At 39.7% G+C, this 18,943-nt stretch overlaps 1 protein-coding gene across 1 annotated transcript; it reads left to right on the forward strand.

Moving 5' to 3' along the window:
* The first annotated feature begins 1,519 nt into the window (after window positions 1-1,519).
* LOC103712117 lies at window positions 1,520-17,775 on the forward strand. Its single transcript, XM_039123977.1, has 10 exons — window positions 1,520-1,839; window positions 1,928-2,171; window positions 2,487-2,564; window positions 8,972-9,163; window positions 9,876-10,250; window positions 14,742-14,851; window positions 14,940-15,183; window positions 15,414-15,491; window positions 16,322-16,513; window positions 17,226-17,775. The coding sequence occupies exons 1-10, from the start codon at window positions 1,802-1,804 to the stop codon at window positions 17,601-17,603; spliced, it is 1,929 nt and encodes a 642-aa protein (XP_038979905.1). The 5' UTR covers window positions 1,520-1,801; the 3' UTR covers window positions 17,604-17,775.
* Window positions 17,776-18,943: the final 1,168 nt, after the last annotated feature.

Raw genomic sequence — 18,943 nt, forward strand, 5'->3', positions numbered from 1 at the left:
ATTTAATATTATGCTATATTATGAAAAATTAATTTACACTAGTAATTATAATATTTTATACCTTTGTTATTGTATTATACTATAGATATAATATAATATTATATTATATCATAATACATTGATATGTTATAATAAATAATTTAATATTATATTAAATTATTATGTTATAATATACAATATTATATTATTATATTATAATAATATAATATTATATTATAGTAATATTATATTATATTATATATTTATATATTAATACATATTATATTTTATTATGCTCTGCTGTATAATACTATGTAATGTCCTTTATGATCATGTTGTCATACTAAGAGTACTTTTTCAGTTTGTTTACCAAATACATGTTAAAGTGCCACAGCACTTTAAAATATAGTTACTAAACAGCAAACAACTTTTTATAAAAGCTCTACTTCAGAAAGCTCTACTGCCAACAACTTCTCCAAACAGGACCTTAGTATCACAAACTAGGCCGACCAAGCTGGATATACTAGTTGCCGAACCAAGGCAACCTTTTTCTGTGGAATTTCCGTCACTATTTTCATGATAACTTAGATTTATGTGCTACAATTTTATTGCATAATTCCCTAAGCGGCTATAGTAAGATTAAAATGAATTTAGCTGAAGTGTTTGGTTTGGAGCGGAAACGAAGTGTCTATAGAGATGCAAGGTAGACTTTGAGATTTGTGCAAGGCAAATATTGGTATTTCATGAATATTGTTTTCTAAGAATTATTTATTTGAAAAAATGATTGCGGAAAAAAATAAATTTTATCACATTTGGTTGGTGGAAAAATTGCCTTGAAAAGTAGTACTGGAAAAATATTAACAAGTTTGGTTGAAAGTAATCTTATAAAAGAATTTTGCTAAATTTCCAACAATGCCTATGAATGGGTAATAATATTTTTTTTTTGGATCAATTTGTTGGCCATTTATGACTCACTTGTATAAATATTGTTAATATTGGCTATTTTGTATATTGAAATATATCTATATGAATTAATAATTTTTTTAAAGTTAATTATATATATTAAAAATATATTTTTTATTATAAATAAAATTTAATATATCTTGAATATAAATAATATATTAATAATTTTTAATTTTTAATTTTGAATATGATAATTAGATCCCATATTCCCATGTCCGGATCTAACCACCAGCTATGCTTGCATTTTGCCGCTCAATATATAGCCTGTCTTCAGGTCCCTCGACCCAAACCCAATCTAGTTTTTTCTCGAGCGATCCAACTGGTAGATATCTGACAAAAGAGGATATATTATACCCTACACCACGTTCCCCACGTGGTGGTCCACCGTTGGCCCCAATAATTCGATATTTCCAAAATAAACAATGTTTGAAAGCCACGTATCTTTTTGTGCTTTCGATAGATTCGTTAGCCATTGGAGATGCTTTATTCAGTCCATTATTATTATTTTTTGGTAAAATACTATTATTATTTGAACTAATGATGTTCACTACCAAACGCATCGCACTCTCGATGGGGAATCCACCACAACGGATTTGAAAACTTGATTTGATACCTGAGGCAATAATTACTAAGCCATGGATTAATCTATTATAATAATTACTTCTCGGTTCGTTTCCGTGGTGGGTGTAAGTTCTTGATAAGAATGGTTCGTTGACCCTAACGCACGGCCACAAGTACATCAAAGCGTCATTTATATCTGGATTAGGACAGAGAGAAATTATTATTATGCGACCGAGAGCAAGGAAGGGAAACCTACTCTATCCATTGTTTCCGACTCTCTTTCTCTTCGGCATCGGCCATGGAAGGAGCCACCAGCAGCAGCCTCGCGGAGAAGAGGTACGTAGCTTGCCATTTCTTATCAGTTATTCTCTCACCAGGTCGAATAATATATCCAAGTTTTTGGTGAAACGCTTCTCTCTTTTAGGATCACAGTTGTTACAGGAGGGAACAAAGGGATTGGGCTGGAGATATGCCGGCAGTTGGCTCTCAATGGCATCAAGGTCATACTGACGGCCAGAGATGAGAAGCGAGGCATGGAGGCAGTGGAGAAGCTCAGGGAGAGCGGTCTTTCTGACGTGGTCTTTCATCAGTTGGATGTGACCGACCCTTCTAGCATTGCTTCCTTGGCAGATTTCATTGGAGTTCAGTTCGGAAAGCTTGACATCTTGGTAAGGAAAAAAAATATATTTGCGGTCAAATACCAGCTTATCGAGATTTTGGGTAATCAAGTAGGAAAAAGATTAGAGATGACCAATCAGTAGTACGTTTAGTTTGCATCTTTCTCAGATATTCATTTTAAGGATAAAAGTAAATAATTTTTTATTTTTTAGATAAAGTACAGCTACTTGAGAAGTATGATTGGATTACCCACCTTTTTTTTATAAAAAAAGGGATAAAAGAAAACATTACTTAATTAATTGTATTATATTTCTGCTGCAGAGTTTCTATTAAGGAAATAAGTTACTTGGATTGATACACTGCAGGTAAACAATGCAGGAATTGGAGGATTTACAATAGATTTCGAGAATATACCCGAGATTTTAAAGGCTTCAAATGACGAGGTAAATAAATGATATACAAATGATATACAGATAACTTACTTTTTTTTTTTTGAAAAAACTTCCTATTATAAAGTGTCACAATTCAATTCTTACAATAGTTTGCCGGTAATTATAAGTTGCACAATTCTAAGTCCTATGATAAGTAGACAATATATTATTATTCTAGCCAGAAAAGGTAATTTGTGATACGACCCGTAAATCCAACCTACAACCAGCCTATTTTAAGCTGGTTTGGATTTTACACTGATGAGGGCGACGAGCTTCCCAAACTTGCCATGCCTCAGCGAGTCCGTAGGCCGAACCCACGTTACCTGGTCGCCATTAGCCATGACCTCGATAGCCACCTCGACAGCCAAGGCCTTGATAGCTCCACGTCTGGTTCGCAGGAGAAAACGGAAGAGTCTACCACGATGAAGCGGGAAGTAGGAGGGCTCTCGATGAGGGGCTATGCACGTGGCTCCGCTGATAGCCACGTCGTGAAGACGGAGGAGGAAGAACCACCATGCATGTTCTCCGAAACGCGGACGTTGGGCGCGGTGTTGACGCGCGATGGCCCGGCGCCCATGAGAACATGGGAAGAAAGGCAGTAGAGGCACTCCAAAGCGAGGACGTGGGGAACGGTGATGACGCACGATGGATTGGCTTCCACGTGGATGTGGTAAGAAAGATAGCAACGATGCTCCGAAGCGAGGACGTGGGGAACGGTGCTGATGATTGAAGGCTCAGGTATCATGTCATGGGGAGGGGATTAAGAGCTGGGAAGGAGGAGGAGATAGTTTAGTCTGAGTATTGCCTTCTTTTTTGTTGTAACCGGGTTGCTCTTACCCCAAGAAGAAAGTAGAGCTTTGCTTGCATGGGTTTTCCTCTAACTGGGACCTATTAACTGGTATCAAAGCCTGGAGTATGTCGAATAAGAAAAGAATCGAGCACCTTGAAGCTGAGATGAGCTCGATGCAGGAGGAGTTGCGCAGCTTAGAGGCACGTGTGGAGGGGCGTTTCACGAAAGTCTTGGAGGCCATCTGCCACCTTCAGTTCTCAGTTCCGCCACCAACACCGCTCGAGTAGGCCATGGCGCTTCCACCATTGCCACGACGCATAGGCTTCGAAGTAGCCAATGCCGGAAGAGGAGCCGTTGGTGCTTTAGTTCCGTAGCTCTTGCCTGAGACGGAAAGTTGGCAAAGGCTTCAGACGCAGTTGCTCCGCGGCGATACGGACTCGACCCGCTCCTCGAAGGGAGGAACTCGTAGGAGTCCAACGCCATTCACGAATGGACTTTTCACGGTTCACTGAGGATAACCCCATTGTCTGGCTCGATCGAGCTGAACAATACTTCAACGGCCAGGGCGTCCCAGCTAACAGGTGAGTGACCATGGCTTTGTTCTACCTGGACGAGGAAGCCAATCACTGGTGGCAGTGGCTGCGTCGCACGTACCAAGATGGAGCCGTAGTCACCTGGGGGGTGTTCGAGCGTGAATTATTAGCTCAGTTTGAACCCCACGAGTATGTAAATTTTAACGAGAAGCTCTCATGCATCCAGCAACACAGAACAGTGAGAGAATACCAGCAGGAGTTCGAGAAGCTGGCTAACCGTGTCAGAGTGTGGCCGCCAGACGCGCTCATTGGCACCTTCGTTAGAGGGCTCAAGGAAGAGGTCTCGAAGGAGGTACGTATGAGATGATCCAGTTCTCTACGAGAAGTAATTACGATTGCTCGAATGCGGGATGAGAGGGTGGAACAAAAGCGGAAAGCAGCCTGTAGCCTTGCACCACGAACAGTCGGAGTCTGAGTCTCACGACTTCCGAACCCATCTGTCCCTGCACCACAATTCTTCGCTCCAGCTCCAATCTGGCGCATCTCATGGGAGGAAATGCAGCAACGACGGGAACGAGGGCTTTGCTTCAAATGCAATGAGAAGTTTACTCCTGGGCACCGGTGCAAGACTCTCTAGGCCTATCTGATTGAAGCCGGCCATGAGGAGGAGTCGGAAGGACCCAGCAAGGGCGACACAGACCCATACGGCTGATAGTAGGGCCGGATGCTATTCTAGGTATACAATGGCTCGCCCTGCTTGGCCCGGTGCTCTGTGATTGGAAGCGTCTGACAATGAAATTCCAGTGAGACGGCCAGGAGTGTGAACTATCTGGACAGTCCCCTAGAATTGCCCAAGCTCTAGATCACCAAGGGATGCAGCGAGAAGTATCAAGAAAGACCCAATTGTTCGCCGTATTTGTCAAAGAAGGGGGCAACCACCAACCCGCAGCTGAGGACGAATAGCCAACGGACCTCCAACAGTTGCTGAGCTGGTACTTGGCACTCTTTGAAGTGCCTCGAAGGTTGCCACCGGAGCTAGAATTCGTCCACCGAATTTTCTTGTGAGAAAAAACCTCAGCAATCAATGTGCGACCTTACTAGTACACCTATTATCAGAAGAACGAGATAGAAAGACAAGTGACTGACATGCTGGAAGCTGGGATCATTCGAAAGAGCCAGACTCCATTCTCTTCCCCGGTGCTCCTAGTGAAGAAGAAAGACAGAACCTGAAGGTTCTGCACAGACTACCGAGCACTCAACACGGCCACCGTCAAAGACAGGTTCCCCATCCCAACCATTGACAACATGCTCGATGAACTTCATGGAGCACGGTACTTCTCCAAACTTGATCTCAGATCGGATTATCACCAGATCCGTGTTCACCCCGATGATGTTCCGAAGTCAATCTTTTGCACCTATAATGGACATTTTGAGTACATGGTAATGCCCTTCGGGCTGTGCAATGCCCCATCCACATTCCAGGCAGCAATGAACTCAATTTTTCGGAGGTTCCTACATAAGTTTGTCTTGGTTTTCTTCGATGACATTTTGGTTTACATTTAATTCATCTGAATGAAACCCTCAAGATCCTCACTAAACACTAGTCTATCTCAAGCCCTTTAAATGTTCTTTTGGGCAACAGCAAGTCGAGTACCTCGGCCACATTATTTCGGCCAAGGGAGTACAGATGGATGCCACGAAGATTTGAGCTATGCTGGAATAGCCACAACCAACTTCAGTGATAGAACTGCAAGGATTTTTTGGGCTGACGGGGTATTATCGGAAGTTTGTCAAGGACTATGGGATCATTGCTGCACCATTGACAGCTTTGTTGAGGAAAGGGCAGTTTTAGTGGAACTCCCAGGCTGAACAGGCCTTCCATCATCTAAAGCAGGCCATGACGTCCACTCTGGTGCTCGTGATGCCAAATTTTTCGGGGATGTTTGTCATTGAAACAGATGCCTTCGACAAGCGCATCGGAGCGGTGTTAATACAGGATGGGAGACCCATTGCCTACATGAGCAAGGCACTGGCCTAGCAAGGAAAGGATGGTCCACTTATGCCAAGGAGATGCTGGCGATCATGGAAGCAGTGCGTATGTGGTGTTCATACGTGTTGGAAAGGAAGTTCCAGATACGCACCGATCAAAGGAGCTTGCAGCATTTCCTAGAGCAACGCGTGAGTACACCGGAGCAGCAAAAATGGGTAGCCAAACTCTTGGGGTATGAATATGAGATCGTTTATAAGCTTGAAAAGGAGAACATAGTCGCAGAAGCTTTGTCTCGCCAACCCGAAGCAGCTCTGCTTAATGCCATCGGTCGGCCGCTCTTTGACATATGGGAGGAGATACGGGCTGCCAACCGGGAAGACTCTTATTTGCGAAGCAAACTTAGGCAGCTTGACGCTGCACTGGACCACATGAAAGATTACCGACTCAAGGGAGGAATTCTATATTATAAAGAAAAGGTTCTGCTTCCACCAGGGTCATCCCTGTGTTCCAAATTAATGAAGGAATTCCATACCACCAAGATCGACGGCCATTCAGGGGTCTTGAGAACCTATAAACAAATCTCTCAAGCCTTCCACTGGGAATCAATGAAGAGGGATATTCAAAGATTTGTAGCGGAGTGTGCGGTCTGCCAGTAGCATAAGTATGAAGCAAAAGCTCCGGTTGGGTTACTGCAACCTCTACCAACACCGACGCAAGTCTGGGAAGACGTCTCCTTGGACTTCATTGAAGGGTTACCGCGGTCGAGGGACAAGGACGTGATCCTAGTCGTCGCTGATCGGCTAACCAAATATGCTCATTTCTTGTCTCTCTCCCATCCATATACTGCTAAGGGGGTGGCCGAGCTTTTTGTGAATCAAATCGGCCATTTACATGGGATGCTGCGGTCCATCGTGAGTGACCGAAACCCTATGTTTGTGAGCGCCTTCTGGCGAGAGTACTTCAAACTCCAGGGGACCTCTCTTAACATGAGTTCGGCTTATCATCCACAGTCGGACAACCAGACTGAAGTGGTGAATAGATGTGTAGAGCAGTACCTCAGATGTTTATGCAGTCAGTTTTCCAAGTTATGGGAGGCCAACCTAGCTTGGGTGGAGTATTGGTACAACACCACCTTCCATTCGATCGCCTGAATGACTCCGTTTCAAGCCTTATACGTGAGAGCTCTACCTTAAATTGCCTGGTATACGGAAGGAGCTTCAGCCATCAATGAGATCGACAAAAACCTTGTCGACCGCAATCAATTGCTAAAAGAACTAAAGGAAAACTTGGAGAAGGCACAGAACTGCATGATACAACAGGCAGACAGGAAGTGGAGGAAAGTTATCTTTCAAGAAGGAGAATGGGTGTACTTAAAACTTCCTCCCTATCGGCAACAGACCGTCTTCCGACGAGCTCACCAAAAGCTAGCTCAGAAGTACTTCAGCCCCTACCAAATAACTGAGCGTATAGGGTTAGTAGCATATCGATTGGCGCTACCAAAGACTGCTAAAGTCCATCCGGTGTTCCATGTCTCGCTCCTTAAAAGGAAAATGGGAGAAGGCCAGACCCCCTGTACTGATCCACCACCAATAAAAGAGGACGAGAAGTTGATGCTCGAGCCTGAACTGGTTAAAGATTACCGATGGGTCCGCAATGGAGGGAAGCTTACAGAAGAAGTCTTCGTACAGTGGCGCTCATTGCCTGAAGAAGACGCCACCTGGGAAGAGTATGAACTGATGAAGGAGCAGTATCCCGGAGCGAACCTTGAGGACAAGGTTTTGCTTGAAGGGGGAGGGGATGATGGGGGCGATGAGCTTCCCAAACCTGCTAGGCCTCAGCGAGTCCATAGGCCGAACCCACGTTACCTGGTCGCCATCAGCCACGACCTCGATAGCCACCTTGACAACCAAGGCCTTGACAGCTCTGCATCTGGTTCGTAGGAGAAAACAGAGGAGTCTACCACGATGAAGCAGGGAGTAGGAGGGCTCTCGACGAGGGGCCATGCACGTGGCTCCGCTGATAGCCACGTCGTAAAGACGGAGGAGGAAGTACCACATCGCGAAGACGGAGGAGGAGGAACCACCATGCATGTTCTCCGAAGTGCGGACGTTGGGCGTGGTGTTGACGCGCGATGGCCCAGCGCCCATGAGAACGTGGGAAGAAAGGCGGTAGAGGTGCTCCAAAGCGAGGACGTGGAGAATGGTGATGTCGCACGATGGCTTGGCTTCCACATAGACGTGGGAAGAAAGGTAGTAGCGATGCTCCGAAGCGAGGATGTAGGGAACGGTGCTGATGAGTGAAGGCTCGAGTATCACATCATGAGGAGGGGATTAAGAGCTGAGAAGGAGGAGGAGATAGTTTAGCCTGAGTATTGCCTTCTTTTTTTGTTGTAACCGGGTTGCTCTTACCCCAAGAAAAAAGTAGAGCTTTGCTTGCATGGGTTTTCCTCTCACCCGAAGAGAGGAGTAAATAAATCATCTCTCTCTCTCTCAACTATCTCCTTCCTCTGACTGGGACCTATCATACATAAATGGATTTGGGTCAGAAATGGATGGATCTAGGTGATGAGTCGACCCTTCCTAACCCATTTATTAAATATGTTGGGTTTAGGTTTAGAGTCCTAATTGCTTAAACTGTTTTGACCTATATAATAATTGGGTTGGGTCAGGACTGAACCTATTTAATCTATTTAAGACCCACTTAATATGTTCAAAGCCTGCTTAACCCATTTAAGAATAGCTTAACCTATTTTACCTAATTTGATCCATTTACTAAATAGGTTATACAAGTCTGTTGGATTACCTGTTTAATAACAAGGTCAAATTTGTGTTTGAATTTTTGATATATTTATTGTATGGAAAAGTTTCAAGTTGATAGATTTTTGACCCAACCTGTGTCTGACCGGATCTATATTTAACCAATCCGGCCCGATTGCCTTCCTATAAATTGCATAAAATAAAAGTTATATTAATTAGTAAACTACCTCTGTAGTTTCTCAACGGATTTTTTTTGGTTGGCAAATTAAGCTCCGCTCTGTAACTTGTAACTTGCTACATAGATGTTGCCAAGTATAATATTTTTGATGTATTTTATTCTTGCTTAATAGAAATTGGAAGATACAGATGCTATCCGTAATTGGGTGAGGGAAAATCTTCAACAAACTTATGAGTTGGCAGAAGAATGCTTGAAAACAAATTACCATGGCATTAAAGGTGTTACAGAGGCATTACTTCACCATCTTCAATCATCTTATTCAGGGACAATAGTAAATGTTTCCTCTTCGCAAGGGAAACTCAAGGTGATGAACTATTCTTAGTAGCTTATACATAATTTTAAAAGCAAAATGTTAAAATGGTAATCTTTGCTATTCTTTGATCTTTTTTTCAGTGTTTTTTTTGGGTAAAAAAGTTCTCTATCCAAAGAGAAATGGTTGTCTATTATAATGAAAATCTTGATTATTCATCCTTTCTTTTTCATGTGCAACACCAAACACTAGTAAACAGACACATAGAATCCATATTTGAGACAACAATAATAAGAAAAACAAAATAATCATATAAAAATAAATCAAACAATTCTCTTAATATTTTTATATCAAGTGTTTTAGAATTTTAAATGATCATTTTTAAAAATCAATAATCATGGATGATCTCCTGAAATCCTAAACTGGTTTTGGATTTTCTAGATAATCTCTTTTGTTGAAATTTTTTGTAACCCAATTTTAAATTTGATTGAAGAAGCAAGTCCTAGGTGAGGATCCCCTGATATTTTACAAAGCAGCAAGTTCCTGATAGTTCTTGCTAAAAAACATTAAATGACATGTCATCACACAAGGAAGGACATAATGGTTAATACTTTGGGTATCTTAGAGTTAAGTGGATCGCATTTTGGAGGTGTATATAGTATAGATAATATGATTTGAGATGATGGAGTTATTATTATCATATTGATTATCTCAATATTTTTGCAAAAACTTATATACCTCTATCTTTCTCATTTTGGTGTTTCAGCACATCCCAAATGAAAGTCTTAGACAAGAGCTAAATAACATAGATGGTCTTTCAGAAGATAGATTGGCCGAATTATCAAATTTATTTCTGAAAGATTTCAAGGAGGGTTTGCTTGGTGCTAATAATTGGCCAACTTCTGTATCAGCTTACAAAGTGTCTAAAGTACTTGTTAATTGCTACACGAGGATTCTTGCGAAGAGGTACCCTGGTTTATGCATTAATTGTATCTGTCCTGGGTTTGTCAAAACTGATATAAATTTTAACATTGGGATCTTGACCACCGCGGAAGGAGCCAAAGGACCAGTAATGTTAGCCTTATTGCCTAAAGGTAGCTCCTCTGGACTTTTCTTTGATCAAACTAAAATATCAACATTCTGAATAATGGTTGCCTCACTATAAGAGTTGTGTATTGACATTCTGAATATCAACATTCTGAATAATGGCTATTTGTGAAAATGTATACATTATAAGAGTTGTGTATTGACATAAGAATAATCTTTTTTTTTATATATTCTTATTTTCTCATGTTATTGGGACAACATGTACACACTATCAACTCATTTACTTTGGCAAGCACTTTCCTGGAATCTATTTGTTTCGAGTTTCAAAATAAGCTTATTGTATATATGTTTGTAAAAAGTTCCTCACATTATAGGCGATGGAGTTTTCCTTCATTATGCATATACACTGGCACACTTGTATGTTCTTTTTATCTGTATGTAGATATGAATGTGGGCTTGTGCGATAATGGATGTAAGGAGTGCATCTCGTCTGTATGTAGATATGTATGTAGGTTTGACTCTATCGTTCGACCCTTGATGAGTAAGCTTAGTTAGCCATACCGCACTGTGCCTAATTGATACAAAGATTCTATTACATATATGAAAGCATGAAAGCTTGAATTGCGCACAAAAGGATCCTTTTCCCCTGGTTTAGTACGGCTACCAAATTTTAATCTTGTTATAGAGTAAATTTAGTGAGTGATGAATCAAGAAAAATGAAGAGAGTTATTAAAAGCTGGAGTTATAGCATATAGACCATCTAAATGCACTCATCCTTGAATTTATAAGATTTTTATCTAAACAAAGAACTATATACATGTGAATTGCACACTGCTCCAATTGTCAAATACCACCTCACCTTAGGAAAATTCTGGGTTCAAGTTTTGAGTGATGCATCTTCATGTTTTAGGGCCTAGATTATTTACTTTGGTTGGTTTTTTCTTATATTTCTTCGGAGAAAAAGAAAACAAAAAAGAAAGGATTATGTATTGTTCCAATTTTATCAAATATATTATAATATATAAACTTTTAATGAAAAGACTAGTATTATGGGCATGTGCCAAGGCATGTTTAGGAAAAAAATAAATTATGGCACCAATAAGCAATTCTTATTGTTCTATTTTGATAGATAAAATAAGATAACATCATGATTGGATGGCTAAGAGAGGGAAAAGTAGGCCTATTTTCATGTTTCAATGGAATTCTATCAAATGTAAAAACTATATAGTTTTTACCTTTGACCCATGTGTATAATATATATATATACATATATATATACATACATATATATATATATATATACATACATATATATATATATATATATATATATATATACATACATATATATATATATATATATATACATACATACATATATATATATATATATATACATACATATATATATATATATATATATATATATATATACATACATATATATATATATATATACATACATATATATATATATATATATATATATATATATATATATATATATATATATATATATATATATATATATATACATACATATATATATATAGCAGAGGACGAAAGTTGAAATGGTGTTCCTATCACTATTTTAACATGTCATGCTCAAAATATGTGGTTTAATATAATATAATATATCTAGCAGAGGAAGAAAGTTGAAATGGTGTTCCTATCACTATTTTAACATGTCATGCTCAAAATATGTGGTTTAGTTATTTGAATTTCTTATTCTATGCATTTAGTTGATGGATTTTTTTTTAAAAAAAAAGTTCTTTTGGCCACATGTTCCAACAATAAAAGGTTTAATTTAGTTCTACAAAATAAAGATTGTGCTGGGTCGGATCGGTTCTTAAAAGTTGGCCCAATGCATGAGGCTCTTGCCGTTGTGGTGGGCTAAAAGTTCTTAAAATATTTATGGTGAAGATGGCTCAAACAAGCGACCTTTAGTAAATTCATTAGAAAAGATATTTGATAGGTGTTTTTAAAGGCACTTCTTCTTCTCCTTGCTTTAGTTTTGCCTTCTTCTTTGTATCATATCTTCTTCTCCAAAAGATACTTCTTCTTCTTTGTCAGGTATTTCATATGTTTAGGAGACACCAATTCTCTCATGTATATAATATAACACAAGAATAATACCTGCGCGATTTACTGGGTTATAACAAAAATAGAAATTTAATTTTAAGTAATAGAATAATAATATAAACTTGAAAAATAGAATGACAAAATAGAGGAGGAACATATATGCAAAATTTTCTTTTTTTTACACGAACCTCCAAAAATAATTAAGAAGAATCCATTTTTCTATGATTTTTTTTTTATTTTTCTGAATTTTTGAGAGAGGTTGGGTTTCCTCTCTTCTTTCCCTTTAATAGGTATAGAAATAACTAGCTAGAAATTATTGATATTTTTAAGGATAAAAATTCATATTCCTAAGTTATTTTATGTAAGAATCAGCCAGCGGGGCCCGTCCTGGACCAAAGTCGGCAGACCCAGCCGGCTTTGATTCAAACTCAAAAAAAAGAGAGAGAGAAAGAATGGAAGAAGGGGATCGAAACAGAGGATCCCCGCGACCCTTGTTTTCCACCTTCCGTTGAGGTAAGCCATGGCAAACCGTGGCTATTGAGGCTCCGCGGGGCCATTGATCTGCCGCGGGGCAATTGAACGGCCGCCCTCTCCAGCTTCCTCCCTTCTCCTCTCTCTTCCTGGATCTGGGAGAGGGGGGGGGGGGGATCGGGATCGCAGCACCTCGCCGGAGTGAGGTAAGGACTTCCGTCAACTTCTCACTCCCTCCTCTGCCTTCCCCTCCTTTCAATCCACCGGCAATGGCCGGGATCCGACAAAGGGCCGGGATGTAGGGAAAGGAACAGAAAGAAGAAGAAGAAGAGGGAAGAACCCTGCGGTAGCCGGGGGTCCACAGCCACCGCCGTCGCCGCGAGCACTCGGCCGCCGCTGGATTCAGCCGCGAGCGCTCGGCCGTCGGGGGCAATTGCCGCAGGCCCGAGCGCGGGCACCTTGCGGGTGCCGCTAGCCGGCCCCTGCTCTCCAGTGGTGTCCAATGGGGGGGCTCTTGGCCCTCTCCCTTCTTGCTTCGCGGAAGGAGAAGAGGGAAGGGTTCTGGAAGGAGAAGAAAAGAAGAAAAAGAAAAGGAGAAGAAGAAAAAGAAGGAAAAGAAGGAAAAAAAAAAAAGAAGGAAAGGGCAAAAAGAAAAGTAGAAGAAAAGTAAAAAAATAAAAAAAAATAAATAAAAAATAACTATATATATAAAAAAGAAGAATGATGAAATATAAGTAATTTATTTTATATAATATTGATAGGAAGCGGAGTTGTCCAATTAAATTTAGAGACCTTAGGATGAACAAAGAGATCATGACACAAATCTTATTAATTTTAAATATTATTAAGTAATTTTTAGTATAGAAAAAATATATTTGACATAATGGATCTTTTTTTTTTTAAATATAGAATCAAGCATGTGATTGATAATGATCCTTGTTTTTGGCCAAATAGCATCTTTATTGAATTCTTGTTGTAAATGATTTATCTCTGATTTTCGAAAAATTACATGATATGATATATGTGGCATAATTAGAATACTTCGATAAAAATTACATACTTGGCATAATTATGCATGTTAAACTTTGGTGATGCTATTCAACATTTTCAACCTACTTATTAAGGTATGATTTATAAAAAATTATGAAATATTTTAAGAGCTCACAAATAGGTATGACCGCCTCTAGAAATAGAGGCTAATCGGCACCATGGAGTGTATGGTGGAGTAGACTTTGTGATCAGAGATCATTTCGGTAGGATGATAGTGGCAGGGGTTGGCACACCCTCGGACTGACCGCCATTAAGGTAGAGCTTTGGGCCGCTTGGAAAGGCATCTCTTTTGCGATGAGAGCTTTTGGAGCGGACAGGGTCCATCTTGAGGAAGACTCCTCCACGGTGATAGATTGGATAAGGGAAGCGAACCGTTAAGGAGACGGTCACCCATTGATCCGTGAGATTCACAGACTGGTCAAGGAAATAGAGTCCTTTCAGGCAGCATATATATTTCGGGAGGCAAATAGAGTTGTAGATTGGGTTGCCTCCTTCTTTACCCGGCACTCTGGAGATTTTACCTGAATTACGGCCTCTAATATTTCTTCTTCGTTGTATTAGTTTCTTTCTTTTGGCTTAGCCGTGCCATGTAAGAGCTAATACCGTTTTTATCAAAATAAATAAATAAATATAGATTCGTTAGCCATTGGAGATGCTTTGTTCAGTCCATTATTATTATTTTTTGGTAAAATACTATTATTATTTGAACTAATGATGTGCACTACCAAACACATCGCACTCTCGATGGGGAATCCAGCACAACGGATTTGAAAACTGGATTTGATCCCTGAGGCATTAATTACTAAGCCATGGATTAATCTATTATAATCACTAAACACATACCTACTTAACCTCATCTCGGTTCGTTTCCGTGGTGGGTGTAAGTTGATATATAAGAAGGGTTCGTTGACTCTAAAGCACGGCCACAATTACCTCAAACCGTCATTTATATCTGGATCAGGACGGAGAGAAATTAATTTAATGCGACCGAGAGCAAGAAAGGGAAACCTACTCTATCCATTGTTTCCGACCCTCTTTCTCTTCGGCATCGGCCATGGAAGGAGCCACCAGCGGCAGCCTCGCCGAGAAGAGGTACGTAGCTTGCCATTTCTTTTCAGTTATTCTCTCACCAGGCCGAATAATATATCCAAGTTTTTGGTGAAACGCTTCTCTCTTTTAGGATCGCAGTTGTTACAGGAGGGAACAAAGGGATTGGGCTGGAGATATGCCGGCAGCTGGCTCTCAATGGCGTCAAGGTCATATTGACGGCCAGAGATGAGAAGCGAGGCATGGAGGCAGTGGAGAAGCTCAGGGAGAGCGGTCTTTCTGACGTGGTCTTTCATCAGTTGGATGTGACCGGCCCTTCTAGCATTGCTTCTTTGGCAGATTTCATTGGAGTTCAGTTCGGAAAGCTTGACATCTTGGTAAGAAAAAAAAAATATATTTGCATTTTTCTCAGATATTCATTTTAAGGATAAAAGTAAATAATTCTTTATTTTTTAGATAAAGTACAGCTATTTGAGAAGTATGATTGGATTGCCCACCTTTTTTTTAAAAAAAAGGATAAAAGAAAACATTACTTAATTAATTGTATTATATTTCTGTTGCAGAGTTTCTATTAAGGAAATAAGTAACTTGGATTGATACACTGCAGGTAAACAATGCAGCAATTGGGGGATATACAATAGATTTCGAGAATATACCCGAGATTTTAAAGGCTTCAAATAACGAGGTAAATAAATGATATACAGATAACTTACTCTTTTTTTTTCTTGAAAAGACTTTCTATTATAAAATGTCACAATTCAATTCTTACAATAGTTTGATGGTAATTATGAGTTGCACAATTCTAAGCCCTATGAGTAGACAATATATTATTATTCTAGCCAGGGGAGGCAATTTGTGATACGACCGGCAAATCCAAGCTGCAACTAATCTATTTTAAGCAGATTTGGATTTTACATAAATAAATTTGGATCAAAAATGGATGGATCGGAGTCATGAGTCGACCCTTCCTAACCCATTTATTAAATATATTGGGTTTATGTTTAGAGTCCTAATTGCTTAGACTGTTTTGACCCATCTAATAATTGGGTTGGATCGGGACTGAACCTAATTAACCTATTTAAGGCCCACTTAATCTGTTCAAAGCCTGCTTAACCCATTTAAGAATAGCTTAAACTATTTTACTTAATTTGATCCATTTACTAAATAGGTTATACAAGTCTGTTGGATTATCTGTTTAATAAAAAGGTCAAGTTTGTATTTGAATTTTTGATATATTTATTGAATGGATCAGTTTCAAGTTGATAAATTTTTCACCCAATCTAACCGGATCTATATTTAACCAATCCAGCCCGATTGCTTTCCCTAATTTTTACTCATCTCTTCTTATATATAAATTGCACAAAATAAAAGTTATATTAATTAGTAAACTAACTCTGTAGTTTCTCAACGGATTTTTTTTGGTTGGCAAATTAAGATCCACTCTGTAACTTGTAACTTACTACATAGATGTTGCCAAGTATAATTTTTTTTGTGTATTTTATTCTTGTTTAATAGAAATTGGAAGATACAGATGCCATCCGTAATTGGGTGAGGGAAAATCTTCAACAAACTTATGAGATGGCAGAAGAATGCTTGAAAACAAATTACCATGGCATTAAAGGTGTTACAGAGGCATTACTTCACCATCTTCAATCATCTTATTCAGGGACAATAGTAAATGTTTCCTCTTCCCATGGGAAACTCAAGGTGATGAACTATTCTTATTCGCTTATACATAATTTTAAAAGAAAAATGTTAAAATGGTTATCTTTGCTATTCTTTTATCTTTTTTTCAATTTTTTTTTGGGTAAAAAAGTTCTCTATTCAAAGAGAAATGGTTGTCTACTATAATGAAAATCTTGATTATTCATCCTTTTTTTTTTTAATGTACAACACTAAATACTAGTAAAGAGACACATGGAATCCATGTTTGAGACAACAATAATAAGAAAAACAAAATAAATATATAAAAATAAATCAAACAATTCTCTTAATATTTTATATCAAGTGTTTTAGAATTTTAAATGATCATTTTTAAAAATCAATAATCATGGATGATCTCCTGAAATCCTAAACTGATTTTGGATTTTCTAGATAATCTCTTTGGTTGAAATATTTTGTAACCCAATTTTAAATTTGATTGAAGAAGCAAGTCCTAGGTGAGGATCCCCTGATATTTAACAAAGCAGCAAGTTCCTGACAGTTCTTGCTAAAAAACATTAAATGACATGTCATCACGCAAGGAAGGACATAATGGTTAATACTTTGGGTATCTTAGAGTTAAGTGGATCGCATTTTGGAGGTGTATATAGTATAGATAATATGATTTGAGATGATGGAGTTATTATTATCATATTGATTATCTCAATATTTTTGCAAAAACTTATATACCTCTATCTTTCTCATTTTGTTGTTTCAGCATATCCCAAATGAAAGTCTTAGACAAGAGCTAAATGACATAGATGGTCTTTCAGAAGATAGATTGGCCGATTTATCAAATTTATTTCTGAAAGAATTCAAGGAGGGTTTGCTTGGTGCTAATAATTGGCCAACTTCTGTATCAGCTTATAAAGTGTCTAAAGTACTTGTTAATTGCTACACGAGGATTCTTGCGAAGAGGCACCCTAGTTTATGCATTAATTGTATTTGTCCTGGCTTTGTCAAAACTGATATAAATTTTAACATTGGGATCTTGACCACCGAGGAAGGAGCCAAAGGACCAGTGATGTTAGCCTTATTGCCTAAAGGTAGCTCCTCTGGACGTTTCTTTGATCAAACTAAAATATCAACATTCTGAGTGATGGCTGTCTCACTATAATAGTGTTGGTTCGAAAGAAAGATGGTCTTCCCCTTCTTGTATGTTGTCCATCAATTATGGTATTTGTGAAAATGTATATATTATAAGAGTTGTGTATTGATATAAGAATAATCTTTTTTTATATGATCATTTTATCATGTTATTGGAACAACACACACTATCAACTCATTTACTTTGACAAGCCCTTTCCCGGAATCTACTTGTGTCGAGTTTCAAAATAAGGTTATTGTGCATATGTTTGTGAGAAGTCCCTCACATTATAGGCGATGGAGTTTTCCTTCATTATACATATACACTGGTGTTGCTAGAAATTGGACCCGGGGGCGGCCGTCGGCTGAAAAGGAGGAGCTCCGGCATGAGATGGCGGGTGGCGTCCTCCGGGGGACCTGCAAAAAGCCGGTGGCCGGGGTTTCCGGCGCCGGCCTTCCGATGCCTAAGTCAGAGGGGGCAAATGTATTGGGGGAGAGAAAAATATGTCTCAGGAGTTTCAGAGTCCAACCCTCCTTAAGATGGAGGGGTTTTCCTTTTATAGAGGGGTACAAAATTACTTGTGATGTGACGGGGCGAACGGGTTACCGTCATAATTGAGCATGTCATGTGAATTAATGCACAATCGTGTGAATTAATACATTACCGTAGGAGATCAGGCCGGAGCAAATGAGTCGTCGTGGCTGATCGGACGTAGCCGAGCGGGTCAGTTGTTTGCCGTGGAGGGCTTGAGATCCGTAGATAGCATGCGCATTAATTGTTGAGTGAGCCGGAGTTCAGCAGAGGCCGTGCGCATTGATTGTTGAGTGAGCCGAAGATCAGCAGAGGCCATGCGTATTAATTGTTGACAGCGGTAGCAGGGTATGGTCCCCGGTCGAGCTGCAGAAGGATATGATCGCAGCAGGTGGATGGTGAGGTCGGGTTTCCGAGGTCGAGAATGTTGAGGCCGGGTGCCCGGGTCAGACGTCTTGAGGTCGAGCGCCTGGTCGGGCGCCAGGTTAGGAGTCGAGGTCGGGCACCTCTGGAGCTAGGGCGTCTTCAAGTTGGGCACCTTTAGGTCGGGCGCCTTCAGGTTAGGCGCCTCTGATCACGTGCTGGCGATGTGCTCACATGCTTTGGGGCGATTTATTTTTCCCCAACACTACCTCCGACTTTCGAGTTCGAGCCGTTTGCGAGCTCGAGCTTGGGAAGTAGTTGCCTTTATTGCATTAGTGGGGGCCAGGGAGCCTTAAATTATTCCGGCGTTCTGCGCGCTTCAGGGCACCTTTAATAAGAGGAGATGGGGCGACCTCCTTTCGTTCTTCGAGGTCGCCTTGCATGGTGGGCTCATG

The sequence above is a fragment of the Phoenix dactylifera genome, chromosome 2 (assembly GCF_009389715.1).
Source record: "Phoenix dactylifera cultivar Barhee BC4 chromosome 2, palm_55x_up_171113_PBpolish2nd_filt_p, whole genome shotgun sequence".
Taxonomy (NCBI): Eukaryota; Viridiplantae; Streptophyta; class Magnoliopsida; order Arecales; family Arecaceae; genus Phoenix; species Phoenix dactylifera.

Bases quoted from the DNA above. Each gene is read 5' to 3' on its own strand.
- LOC103712117 (XM_039123977.1), top strand. From the start codon at position 1,802: ATGGAAGGAGCCACCAGCAGCAGCCTCGCGGAGAAGAG. The intron at 10,251-14,741 runs TGAATAATGGTT...AAATTAATTTAA, and splicing joins AAACTAAAATATCAACATTC to TGCGACCGAGAGCAAGAAAG. The intron at 16,514-17,225 runs GTGATGAACTAT...TTGTTGTTTCAG, and splicing joins CTTCCCATGGGAAACTCAAG to CATATCCCAAATGAAAGTCT.